The sequence below is a fragment of the Oculina patagonica genome, chromosome 1, assembly GCF_052425735.1.
Source record: "Oculina patagonica isolate OP01 chromosome 1, crgOcupat, whole genome shotgun sequence".
NCBI classification, from domain to species: Eukaryota; Metazoa; Cnidaria; class Anthozoa; order Scleractinia; family Oculinidae; genus Oculina; species Oculina patagonica.
In genome coordinates this window covers 35,653,361-35,667,556 of record NC_135758.1, presented here as the reverse complement: position 1 = coordinate 35,667,556, position 14,196 = coordinate 35,653,361, and the positions used below count along the sequence as shown (strand labels likewise).

The following is a 14,196-nucleotide window of genomic DNA, read 5'->3' as shown; positions in this document are numbered from 1 at the left end:
GCGATCGATTACAAACCAAAGTCTTCTTTCGTAGGAAAACGCTATTGTAGAGTGGCAATTCTCAAGAACCCAGATGTGGCTGGAATGGATCGACGAAGGCAATACTATTCCCGTGCCTTTCAACATCGTGTACTATTTTTTGTACTGTTTTCGACCAAACTTCTGTAAAACTTGTTGCTGTAAAGAGGTAAGATAGCTCATTATCATTAAGGAATTCCTTTTCTCGCTCGGTCTCCGTTGTCCCCGAGATCTTATTTGATTAGATAGTGGTTTTATGTCTAGCATATCAGAGGGCCATTTTTGCGGACAATGATATTAAACCTCAATGGGAAATAAACCTCGGGCTTTTTTGATGCCACCGCCGCCCCCGGAGGTTTTTTTCTTAATTTTGAAAAGGGGATTTACTCTATGATACTGAAACCTTCAGTAGCCGTTCATTTATTCCTTGCAAACATTTTGCTGTGTGAACTATGTGTCCATAATTTGTGAAGTTGCCATGACAAGGTCATAATTACAAGCAGGTTTGACCAAAAATCGTCACTTTCGACATAATTTTTTATTTTCCAGATTTTGCAAAACAAAACTGTGCGATTTGTTTAATTTCGCATGCCATTAGCATTATAGCTTGATTTTATATCAATTTCCTTATTTTTTGACTTTCTAAAATAAAGCGAAATCATCCAAGATGGTGGCTGTAGCAACGTCATATGACGTCACAGCCAACAAAAATTATGTCATCTTGTATAGTAAGCTAAGGGTCTTTTACCCAGTGCAAAATAATTTCGCTGCGAATTAACAGTAATAGCCCCCCCCCCCCCTCTCTTGTACCTCGGTGAGAGTATGAATTTGCATGCACGTCCGAAGGTGAATCTGGTTAATTTTGTGAAGATCGAGATTAATAACTCACAATTTATCAAAATCTTGCCCCTTCTAGTTAAATTGACAATGTTATTTAGATCCGGTGTTAAGGGCTCCGCTGTAACTAACTTTCTGTTTGTCATCTATTTGTCGTTTTCTCAGGTCGTCGAGGAAACAGAGGGCAGTAAATAAAAATTACTTTAATTTTTAATTATCTTCAATTCTTTATCATTTATTCACACAAGAAAACGTTTTTCTTCCAAGTTCTTCGAAATTTAAATCCTACGATTCTGTTGGTACATTTTCGTGTAATGTAAATTAAGAAATAAGGTAAAACAAAAACTTTAAATGAGCGAGCTTGTGCGGGAAAACGGTATGAAAATGAAACAGTCAGCCCGCCACTTTTGACAAAGTGCTGATTGACTGGTAGGCTGACTTTTTCCAGTTAAAGACAAGATGCTGTTCAAATACACTGACACCGTATTATTTATTCGCTGACGGTTAACTTAATTTAGAAAAAAATGCATTCGTTTTTTTTTCTTCGAAAAAGGGTTGCTCGATGCGTTAGCCGAGAGCAACTCTAGCTTAATAAGTGTTCTCAAAGCTTCCCGCGTGTACCATGACTCGATATCTGGTGCACGCTAAAGCATAAACCAATTGCTTTATAACATTGCAGGTGGAAGTGTACGTGACAAAAAGATTTGCTCACGCTATGGGCGTCCACTATTGCACGCTTACGTATACAGTCAACTCTCGCCTTGCGGACACCCTGCTATTGCGGCCACTCGCTATTACGGACAAAATCCTGATCCCAGTTGAAGGAGGTTTGACTGGAAATGACTCCCGCTATTACGGACTCTCGCTATAACGGACACTAAACGACGCCCCGAGCGTGTCCGCTATAACGAGAGTTGACTGTACTGATTACGCGGCTCTGCTACCTATGTTATAAACAAAAATAATAATTTGAAGTTGAAAGGTAGGAACAAACCACAGACGTAATAACAAACCGACAACGAACAAGGATGGTCACTACTAAGGAAGTTATGATGCGACGCCCATGAATTAGCTATATTAACTAGACTTACGTCTTACGTATTATAACTGTGTTTACTTCAAGCAGAGCCAAAATGACCCGCAGCAAAGCACCTCGCTAGTGCAGGGACGTGAAGATCAAGGCCGTTTACATGTACAGGTTAGTTATTAAATATTTGTTAAACTGTTACCATATATGCATAGTAGTAACTAACCCACTTGCTCACACACAAGCACGTTTTTCTTGCATGCAAATGATTATAATAAAGTATAATCAACAACCTTCTGATTTGCTTATTTACATATGTGGACCTGCCTCTGTCATATCACTTAATTACTCCTTTTCCTCTTCTGGAAACAGCACAGAACATAAGGAAGTAAGATTGCATGCCAAAAGGAAGAGAAGTGAGGTGGTTGAAGCCCCTCCAATTGCCCGATAATAAATGCGATTTTACAACTCCACTGAAGCGAATTTTACAGCATTTTATAAAATATATCCATCTTCCATAAGCGTAAAATTTTGCATTGCAAAGCTCAAAGCTTTAGTGTCGCCTTTAAATGCCCGAAAACCAATAAATTGGTTTGGGACATAAAAAGTGCGTGATAATTTGTATCAAATTATGATAGCAAATATATGAAAAAGTGGATTTACATCATATTTCCTCCGAGAAAATACATAGGGAGTACAGCCGATGATAGTTAGGTAACACCCGTCTTCCAAAGAAGTAACTTGGGTAGTGCGTCCCTCGTGATCATGAACTGTCACAGTTCATGAGGGACGCACTACCTAAGTTACTTCCGTATCAAGAAATAGTCTTTTGTTGTGGCTCAACTTTTCCCATTAAGCGCAAAACAATAGTCCTTTTGTTCTTGATTGCGCTGAGGGAGTTTGGCCGGAAAAGCTCGTGACTAATCGGAAAATTGTCAGTCGTGACAAATTAGCTGCACTGGGGCAGTGGGTAGCGTAAATTTGTACAGGTCAGGTCAAATTTCGCCAATGCACCGCAAGGAAGAATTTGGCGATCAGTTGCGTGATCGGTTTGATTAAGAAGTCGATAATTAAATATTTAGCTATTCGTGCCTCATTCAGACCACCAATTTCTCAATTCAACGCCTGTATTACATGTGATGACGCGAACCCACGCTTTGAACATGAAATACCGCTTATTTGATGTGAAGACACGAACCGACGCTTTGAAAAACGGGTGTTACCTAGTACGAAATTATACGCCCAGCATCCCCTCCCCCCTTCGATACACATAAACGACACCTGGATTCTCTTAAGATGCGCTTGTGAAACACGAAAAAATACTACTGAACGTTGAATTGTAACAGTACAACAGAAAAAGTTGTAGCAAAGTTCAGCAATGCAACTTCCAAATATGATTCGCTTTCTGACTCATTTGCAGTGATTGCAATTGCGGATTCGCTTACACTGAAATATTAAGTGTCCCGTTCCCCATTCCCTTGAGTTTCTGGTGAAATGAAATAAGGATAACCACGAGCGTAATGAAGAACTCGTGCTACCAGTGTCGCTTTATTTCCACTTCCCTTAGGCTCATGCTGCTTGAGATAGATTTTACATTACATGACCTTTATTTATACTCGAATTACAGAGTAGCCTAAAAAGGCTAATATCTTCGAGAACATAAATAGTATAAGTAACGAAACGAGTCGAGGCTATAAGTAGTTGTAACAGGTTAACATTCAGACTGACGCAAAGTAATCATGTCCTTAAGATATATATTTGGGAGATCTTCACTTGTTTAGCCGTCGAAGTCTCAGCTTTATTCTCCTCTAGATCTTTCCAGGAAATATCTGGAAGTGTGTATATTTCACTAAGAAAAATGGAATAACTTTCCATTGCCTTTGGTCATTAGACTGACACAAGCGCACGTCACCCAGACCACTTTCAACGTTTCATTAAATACTGAAAAATCAATCATATTGAGTCCGTCCTCGCCCTTACCTTTAACAATACTTGTCTTTCTATTTATCTCGAAAAAATATGGTGGTATCGATGAGAGCGGAAATAGGAAACAAATTGCCAGGACATCACCCCACCCCCATCCCAACCAAGTGAATTCTTTTACTCTGAGTATCCCATAGCATCTTTTCATCGATTTTCCTTAATATCCACTCTCTCTCCCCCCCCCCCTTCCACGATAGTTATTGCACAGTCCGTTACCGAACTTGAGAAAGCAACGAGTAAACGTATTACTAACACTGAAAGTAGTTAACATAACGTACTTCTATTTACATTAGGAAGAAAATCACGAAGAACCAAACTGGATAACTCGGGTAATTATCATTTTGCCGATACTTTTAATTTCCTTTCTTCATTCGTTGTCTCTAATGGGTCGGTGACGAAATGAATAAATCACTGTTCATTGATGGGGGGGGGGGGGGGTGTGGGTGGCCCCCGGGGGGGGGGGGGGGGGGGGGGGGGTGGGTTTGTTTTTTGGTTTTACATTACTCTCATTTTTCCTCTCTACACCCGGTTAAAAGGGAACGGGGATGGGGGAGCAGGAAAACCACCCAGGGGGAGAGAAAATCCACGCATAATGATACGGAAACCGGGATAAGGTCCGGCTGTATGGGCCTCATGGCTCGGAGACAGACTTTACTTACTACTTTACATTGATGTTGTAGCATTTTGCCAGCTGCTGTACCTGTATTTGTTCTGGTGGTACCTGCAGATGCACGTTTGGCTGCATCTGCTGCAAGGCAGAGAAATATTCAATGAGAGAGGTATGCTATCCACGCTGTGTTTTATATTTCGCTTTTATTTATACTATTTTATTGCGCAGTTTCTATTTAAAAATTTGCAGGAGTTAGTCACTTGAAATCGTAGACGGATATAGGACCCAGATTCAATATTATATGACGCACGACAGAGGGCATTGAGGCTGTAAATCAACTAACGAAGCTCTTAATTAGCCGAGTTCTATATTTTTCCTTAAGGTCTTACGCACACATTTTTTCAAGTTTGATTCGGCTGCATAAGGAACTGAACCGACAAGTTCGAAGCTTGGATAAGCGCAACACTTGTCGGGCGTTTCACTACTGCTACGAGCTTAACACTTGCCTTTAAATTACACATTGCTAATTTGTTTAACCAAATTTCTTTCCTGTTTACTATTACAGAGACGTTTGCAGGAAATGAAAACATTGGTCGTGAAGAATCTGAAAAGGCGTTACTCAGCTAGATGGAAAGAAATTACCTCACCGTGACCAGCAGCAAATCGGGTGACGAGTGCAAATTTATGTTTTCTGCCTCTGCGTAAAAACTGCATTATATTTTTTTCATAAAAAATAAACGCTTAGTAAAGGAAAATAAGAACTAGTATAGCTCTGTAAATTGAAAGGAAAAGACTCGAGATAACCAAGATAAAAGTTTATTGTTGCTCCACCAATGTTCAAGCATGCGCGAACTTTCCAACGACGGAGTTTGCTTACTCGGCGCTGATGAAGCAATTAGAAACTTGTTATATTGGGAAGTAGTCAGGTAGCTTAGAAGTGGTGCCATGTAAAGCCAATTTAAATTTGGGTGCCATGTAAAAAGATCATCGGGAAGAAGTTGAGTATGACACATGCACTCAGTTCAATTTCTAGGTAGTGCTGTCAGCAACGAGGCTGGGAAGTCAATTAATAACCCGTATATGTGTTTCTTATCGGCAACTTAAGTCAAAATAGATAACACAAAGCTATTTGGTTGTCTGGTCGGTTTGCAAAGTTCCAATGATGTTAGCCTGTTCCAAGCTCTCGGTACTTGGAGGAGAGCGAAAACGAACTTCCATCAGACTACTCGGCTCCTCCTAGTTATCTGCTCTTAGGTTATTTGGCTTCCACCCCGCCGGCAGTCTACTAAAACAATACTTACACTGCTCGCCCTAGTTTTCTATTTCGTCTTTGTGCCTCGCTCACTATTCGCTCATAGAAAACTCGGGCTAGTAATCTAATTGTTAATTGTGAAAAAAAGCAAACAAAATGCATACATACCTCATAAGGTGATAACTAAACCTTGCCATGTGCAAAACGACTTAGCCAATCAGCGGGCGCGTTATATGAACAATGTTTATAATGAGCTATGATCGCAACTAGGAGCAGGTGGTTAATACTCTTCCGAGATATCCCAATCTAGTTTTTGTCAATCAAACACTTTTACTTTCAAATACACAGAAAGTAGATTATTTTTTCAACCTCTCATATATAACAAAAAATGCTTGGCTTAGGAAACGCTGTTTGACATTTTGCAGTATTTTAGTATATTTTTATTAAAAAGATACATTCTCTGTCCCCAACAGGATAACGTTTGAAATCGTTTATTCACATGTCGCATTGTATTTTTTTCTCAAGTGAAATTGGATCGAGCCGAACATAAAAATATATTTTCGTTAAAAAGAACTTAAACAGAAAGATATGAATCATTTGTTTAACTTGTTTCTCAGGATTTCCTATCTTATTCATAAGTTGTTTTTCTAACATGTGTGTTTTCTCTAAATTCCCACGGTATCAATAGGCATCATTATTTGAAATAATGTTTGTTAATGAAACTTTTTGCACGGTTAATTAGCACTGACATTAAACAGATCCCTTTAATTTGGAAAAGCTATGATAGCAATATCGAAGTATTTTCAGTTTAGTCGTAAATAACTGAAAATGAACACTCGAAGGGAAAGATAGAGATGAAGACTCTTCACAATCTCCATATATGGGTTGTCAAAATAATCTTTCTGAACTTTTTTAGGCCATTGTCTCTTTCCACACTGTATCACGTACACGGATATTAACCTAAAAGCTCCCATAATTAAGGTTTTTTCGTTGCTTTGTTTCTTGTTTTGGTATACATAAAAGCTTTTTTAGAGAGTATCAGTAGCTTAATAAGTTAAAACTTATTAAGCTACTAATGATTTCGTGTCCCTCTATCCAACAGAAGGATATAAATGCCTAAAAATTATAAAACATATATACAATAATACTGATAAAAAATAAAATTAAGCTGTAACTTCCACTAGAAATAACTGCTGCAAACGTATCATTAGAGAAGCCGTTTCGTCATTAGATAAACAGTTGTGTCTTTTTCTTTTGATGATAATAGGTTTCACCATGTCCCATTTTTTGCTCTGCCCCCGCTTCCGTTCATTTGCCTAACAAAAATGCAGGATATTCCCAAACAACTTGACCACTGAAAATGTTTAATAAACAAGTTCAGCATTCACTCGTTGCAACGCGTTTACTGAACGAAGTATGGTGAACAACTAGAAGAAGGAGATGATTATGAAAACCAAAGGAGAAGACATGGCCAAGCCTCTCGCAGTGAGTACTTGAACGTTATTTATCAGTTCTTGTGTTGAACGAAGTGTTCGTCCCATCAAGATGAACTCCAGCAATACAGATCTGTCTGCGAATACTTCAAGCCAGGTGCTGTCCGAGTTTTCTTGCCCAGGTAAACCAATACATGTTTGGGTTTTAAGCGACAGAACCGAGTTCAAGATTGCCGCCGCGATCACAATCATTATTTGCCCCATTGCCCTTCTTCTTAACATCTTAGTTATCGTAGCAGTAAAACTGAGACGAGAGTTAAAAGAACACAACTCGAACATTCTGTTGGCAAGCCTTGCAGTAGCAGATGTTCTGATGGGCGCTGTCTCCATGCCGTTGACTATCTGTTTAGATGTGTTTATTCTTCTCAAGCAGTATTTGAGTCCGAGCGTTTTTTGTCGAATCGCTTTCGTAAATGATATGACACTGTATGTCGGAGGTTGCTCGTCCACGTATCACCTAGCTCTGATTGCTTGGGAGAGGTACGTGGCGGTAAGAAAGTGGAGAGAATATAAAAGCATTGTTACCAAAGGTCGTGTCACGAAGTATGCAAGAATTGCATGGCTGGTAACTGTGTTCATAGCAATCCCACCACGCATAATGAGAATCGCTGGTGTCCCGCACGAATACCTTGTGATCATCAACATGGTTGCTTCTGTCCCTGGGGTTGTGTGCATAATACTAGTCGGCTATTTCTACATAATGGTCTACCTTGGTGTGCGCAAACGAGACATGAACAAAATCACCGAAGTCCGTTCTCTCATCAGAGCCAAGCTCGCCACCAAAGTCGCAAAAACGACTGCCATGCTGACAGCTGCAGTGTTAATCTCGTTCATCCCTTCATCCGTCTACATTTTCTTCGGAGACGCATATCCCGCACTTCGTAGAAGTTCATATTTCCGTTGGTCGATGATGATTGCGCAGCTCAACTCCGCTGTCAACCCTGTTCTTTATTGCTACCGGGACCACCGCTATAGAAACGCGATGCTGGAGATGTTAAAGATGAAGAAGAAGACTACAGCCGACGTAAAGAAAAACGTCCGACGCGCTGGTTCTGTCCAGTCAGTGGAAGATAACCCGGAGAACAACCGCATACAAAGATCCCGAATTCGATGCTGCGGCTCGATTACAAACCTCAGAGGCACTGATCAGCGAAGGAGCCATGGGCAAGTGGAGCGGGGAAGGCGTGCGTCAACTCCATCGCGCGCAACAAACAGAGTGATCTGCGTCGATATTCATCAACCTAGGGTCATCACATCAGAACCTGGAATCAAAGTTAAAAGCGGGTGGACAGGAAAAGGAACACGAAGTTATCAGGAAGACACCAGCGATAAACCTCATGTTTCAAAAATCCGGGCATCAGTTCAGCCTCATTCTTCAAGCCTTCCATCAAAAGATTCGCGACATCTTTATCGTGAAATGGTACGATCAAAGTCCTTGGATGAGCGTGTATTATTTGAGATGGTCGGCAGGCAGCACCAATCTTGGCAGAAAGCGGTAAGAAGACCAAAGACATCACCATCAACGTACAGAAACGAGAAAATACCAGAAAGTGGTTTTACAAGAAAACCAGGAATCAAATTGAAAAGCGGCGTGAAACGAAAAAGGAGCCAAGTCAGCTCGAAAACACCAGCGATCAGCCTCAAGCCTTAAGTTTCCAGGCATTACTTCAGTCTCAATCCTTAAGCCCTCACCCTAAAGGACCTGACGATTCCCGGTACCATTACCGTGGAATGATGAGATCAAAGTCCTTGGATGAAGGAGAGTTATTCGAGAGGATCGACAGCCAGCACAAATCTCGAGAGGAAGCGATGAAAAGAGTACAATCCACGTCAAGCAACAAGAAAATACAAGATCGTGATCTGACTGGTTTTGCAAGAAAACCAGGAATCATATTGGAAAGCGGCTTGACACAATAAGGAAGCCAATGTCACCTCGAAAACTCCAGCGACCAGCCTCAAGCCTTAAGTTTCCAGGCATTTCTTCATTCTGATTCCTCGAGCCCTCAACCGAAAGGCTCCCAGCATCATAACCGTGGATTGATAAGATCAAAGTCCTTCAATGAACGTGTATTTCTCGAGATGACCAGCAGCCAGCACAAATGTCAGCAGGAAACGAAACGAAGACCGAAGACATCGCTACGAACGTCATCGAGAAAAACGATAACGCCAGAACCTGAACTGACAGGTTTTAACACAAAGTTGTAAAGATTGCCAGGCCAAGCTGGGCGTCATGAACATCTAAAAGGTCAGGCAACTTCAATTAATCTAGCTATCCAATTCCATTTTAGTTCTAAGATCATTTAGAGCAGTTTTCCATTGGCCTTAGACATCAGTCACGTGTTGATTTGGTTTCGCGTTTGCTTTGAACAGTTTCAAACATAATCAAAACCAGTAGTGACTAATTGTCCCAAACACGTACGTTTTCCCGCGCTTGACGCCGGTTACACGTTTTTTGCTTTAAGTTCTGATTGGTTCATTGTGCTGTTTGTTCTGATTGTCCAGTTTTGATTACTTTGGGTTTGCTTTCAGAACAGTCACTAGAAAACTGCTCTAGGTGTATCAAACGCCAAGTTTTGTTTGCTTGGCTCATTTTAACCATTTTGCTTAATATATTTTATGACAGTGAGTTGTGAAGGTTGCTCCATAGGGTAGTCACATATGATGTGGCGCGCGCTAGTGTTATACTTTGAAATGTGGTTTTGCATTCGTTTTAAGTCCCAGTTCGCTAAAACTTACCAAATGCAATCAGCAATGATGAAAAAGTGTTCTACAATCATCTCTGTTAAAATGATGAGTGGGTTCAAGTCGTAAATTACACCCTTCTTATTAAGCGTGCCTTGTCTGGGTTCTGTCCCTCCCCCCCCTGTCCGTTGTCTCCCCCACCCTCCCATCTCCACGTGGGCCGCCCTCGCCCCGTCCCCACTCTCCGTCCCCTCGCCACCGTCTCCCCCACTTCCCCACTGGAGTGCGTCGCTCGGCGCTTGGCGTTGAGGTGTCTCACCTCCCACATTGTATCGTCTGCCTTGCAGTTGCGTCTCGTCACGGACCTCTTTCCTGGGCGTGCGATCGTCCTTCTCCGAACCAGTCGCTCCACATCGGGCTCCTCTCTCCTCTCTCACTACATGTCGTTTCGTCGCTGCCTCCTCTCTCCCCATTTCTGAGTGCCCTCCAGCAGTCTTACAGAGCGTGTTCCTAACAAGACAGTTCTCCGTGACTGGAACCCATTACGTGGTTCTGCGGTCTGTCTCCAGGCTCACACATTCCAGACATATTTTGGCACGCTTAAAGAAGGAGTGTAAGACTACTGAAACAAATGCGTCTTTTAGTGTTGACGTGGCTTTAAGTGCGATTTTCTTCAATTTCCTTCGGTGAAATCTTCCTAAATTTTTACAGTACATGGATACTACCAGAAAAAAAATTTTAACAGGAAAATAGTGAAGTTTGTAAAGGCAGATTCTTTGTTAACTGCAAATTTGTGTCTTTTCCCTCTGCGTAAAAACTGGTCTTATAGATTTTCCTAAAAAACGAGCGCCACGTAAAGCAAAATAATTGTAACCCCGCTGCCAACTTGACGAAACTTGCCATTTTTGCCGTATACATTTTTAACAACAACGTCAGCAGAATAGAAATTCGACAAGATCGATCTATTTGAGCATGCGACAATGCCACTGAAACCACTAGGCTCAAAAAGTACAGCTGATCGCTGCGGATTAGCTGAGAATTTTGGCCCGGATTCCGGACTCTTTAATCAGGAAGTTTGGATCGTGGATACTAAACAAAGTTTGAATCACTTTGGTCGGTCTTCGTCGGTTGTCGGCGGAACTGTCGCAGAAACAAGCAAATAAGCAGTGAAACTTAACCACACAAATTTATTTAAGTAATGCAGATTTGGATACGAACGAAAATAGTGGAGGATTGACGGATTTGACCAAAAAATAAAACGGATCGGTGGATTTGCGCATCGCTATTCACCCCGCCCCTCCTAAATCTATCGTGTTTTGTCCTCCAAGTGTCTCTTTATCGTATTTGCAAGCTTGTCCCTATTCCAGAATATTTAAGCAATCACCATGAAACTTATAAGATGTATTGTACGTCCGAAACTCATTCTTTTGATATACGTCACGTGGGATAGTGACGTCACATCACGTGACAATTACATCATGATGTCAAAACAGCCGCCATCTTGGATCCGCCATCTTGGATTTCAAAATTTTTCCAAAATGCCAGAAAACCACCCAAAATCACTGCAAAGTACTCAAAATGAATAAAAATGTGCTTTAAATCCGTAAAAATGTAAAAATGATTCCATTTAAGTTGATTTTTATAATGTAACAGAAACACGCAAAATTGCAAATTTGGGAAAACATGCCTGTCAAAATGTCGTTGCCATGGTGATGTCAAGTTCCTGACACATCATCCAACCCAACCAAATTGTTGCCAGATAAATTTTAGGAAAACTCAGAAAGTTTGGCAGCGTTTGGTTAAGTCTCAAAAAAGTAATAAAAGTTCAAAGTCAGCGCGGGCCTCAAAAGCCCCCCCCCCCCCCCCCGGTCTGAATAGGGTTAATGATTGCTGTAAAATACGCGGCAAAACTTCACGAGAGTAAAGAATAATCCCTGCTTCAAAAAAATCGGGAGCTTCGAGCAATCGGGGATAAAATAACAGAGAAGTACTATTCAAGGAAAACGAAAATTGGTTCGAGAAATCGGGATTTTCGAGAAACCGAGGGTTCGAGAACTCGGGATTGAAATGTAGTGGAAAAGATTATAATACGTCCACGCTAAGGGTAGCGCTTCTAACCAAAAGAAATTAAATTAAATTAACTGCGCGGTTTTCATAAGACAGATTCCGTACTTTTCTCCCTAATTAAAATAAAACTATATAGGGCTGTTTTCTAATAGTCGTAAAACAAAAAATAATTTAATCACATCAGATCAGTTATAAAAAACGCAGATAATCCCGCCAACCAGTCCGAACGTAATTAAAGGAGCTACGTACGTCGCGGGGATCTCGCAGATTTTTAACAAAAAACATTATCTTTGAACATCTAAAGAAAAATATAACCTTCATTTGCGGATAGAAATCAAGCTACGGCTTTTAAACCCGTTTTTCGAAGACGCTCGGAAACATCTTGAAAAGTTAGGCCTTAATTTTTCCAGTTGCAATCCATTTCCATCGGAGCCATCCACAGCCAAAGACGCTTGTTAACAGTTTCAGTGCTCTAATATAGCAATTGTTAATAAAAACGGACCATTATTTTAAGGTTTGTTACGACACAGATATAAATTTTGGCTGTCCGAAAATCAGTTAAAATCCATGACAAAGCCCCCTTAAAAGCGATAAAGGAAACCTTTGTCCAGCAAATACTTAATTATTGTCTACAGCCAATCGAAAATCATTCTTATCAATGCTTGTTTTAGGATATATCGATGTGATTAGTTATACGGAACTGATCATTACTTCAACTGAACTGAGGATAAAACTTAACTAAAACGTTAATTTAATGTTAAGAGCAGATTAGTCATGTGGCTTTTTTGAATGGTTAAATTAAACTTCATTGTAAATAATTATATTGCTGCGGTGTTTTAACTAACAGTGTGCTTGGTCAAAAATATTAAAAACATATATGTAACGTGTAAATGATTAGTGCAAATCCTCCCATATGAAAAACTTCATTTAATCAGAATTTATGTGTAAAGTAATTGAAGTATTAATCAAACAACCGGTTTAGGCGAGTAAATCGATATCTTGAAGTTAATTCAAGTTAATTGAACGGTATGGAAATGACAAATAACGTTAGCCCCTTTTTGAGTGGATTTAATCGAAAAAAAGAGCAAGTGGTCTATAATTTATGCTGTTAATAAACAAACACAATTTATTTCAAGTGACGGTTATAATGAGGGGAAAAAAGTGAAAGCAAGCGTGTTTTCTAATTGCCGTTTATAACCATAACAACAAAATTGCATGCAACCAACGACAGCGGCATAAAATTGATACATTTTCATCAAAAGGACATCGTATAATGATACCTTATATTGAAAGCAAAACCTGGATAGTATATTTGAAAGTTTCAAAACAGTTTTAACTACCTTTTGGAAGATGCGACTGTTTGAAGGAGTGAAGGCTTTTCAATTTCAGGCTTTTCGGTAAACCGTCAGTTATTAAATCATTTGCTCTGCCTATTATTATATACTCCAAGATCCATGTACCCGACTAATGTAATATATTGCAATGAATGTACAAGTTAGTTTTTAAATACACCTTATTCGATGAGCAAAATGTCCGCGCGTATTATATGTCAAACCATCTAATAAGGGATTTATTATTCCACAACAGGAGCCCATGATGATGGGCTCCTGTCCACAATTACGCCATTTTACGCCAAAGTCAAAGTTTAGATCGTAAAGTAAAGTCCGGCCATGTTTTCGCTTCCTCGCTTTCCGATCGTATTTTTGCTCTGTATTACAGTGTTTTACCGGCTCATATAAGGTTTGTTATATGATTTGTTATATGTTTTTTGCTCGAGTAAATACGGTAATAGTGAAATGGCGTAAACGTGGAATAATAAAAAAGTAGTTAATTGTATGAATGTATTAGGGACGGACCATCTGTATTTTTGAGGGGGGCGAAATTAGGCAATATTTTCTGAGTAAGAATTTTTTCAGCATTGGTATTTGCAAGAATTTATTTTACCAACAGAACCCTCTGCAAGATTTTATTTTTGCACCATGCTTGATTTTTTATTCTGTGCTTGCTTGTGCACGTTTTTTTTTTCTCCTACTTTTCGTGTTCAGTTCAAGAATTTCTTTTCGTAATTGCCCAACTCCCCTTCAAAATTTAAAAGGTCAGCCCTTAGTACGCTTTATAACTGTATGTATTTTGTTCTTGAAATGCCAATAAATATCATTTAGAAAAGGCAAAACAACGTTATCGTTACTGATCTATTTAACATAGAATATAGTTACAGCTATTAGCC

At 39.9% G+C, this 14,196-nt stretch overlaps 2 protein-coding genes across 3 annotated transcripts in view; both read left to right on the top strand.

The window, feature by feature from the left end:
- Nucleotides 1–5,171, top strand: part of LOC144666903 (short transient receptor potential channel 4-like) — a 37,432-nt gene extending 32,261 nt beyond the window's left edge. The window contains exons 6-10 of one of the 2 annotated variants that reach the window (XM_078528353.1): nt 35–187; nt 1,982–2,053; nt 4,159–4,194; nt 4,546–4,644; nt 5,041–5,171. In XM_078528353.1, the coding sequence (XP_078384479.1) occupies nt 35–187; nt 1,982–2,053; nt 4,159–4,194; nt 4,546–4,644; nt 5,041–5,127 (447 nt within the window). In that variant the 3' untranslated portion in view covers nt 5,128–5,171. Of the gene's footprint in view, nt 1–34; nt 188–1,978; nt 2,054–4,158; nt 4,195–4,545; nt 4,645–5,040 lie in introns of both variants that reach the window. The other variant, XM_078528346.1, reaches the window with a different exon arrangement.
- The window catches only part of LOC144666885 (short transient receptor potential channel 4-like), a 92,557-nt gene that overhangs the window by 9,564 nt on the left and 68,797 nt on the right, over nt 1–14,196 (top strand). The gene's annotated exons all lie outside the window — the stretch shown is intronic.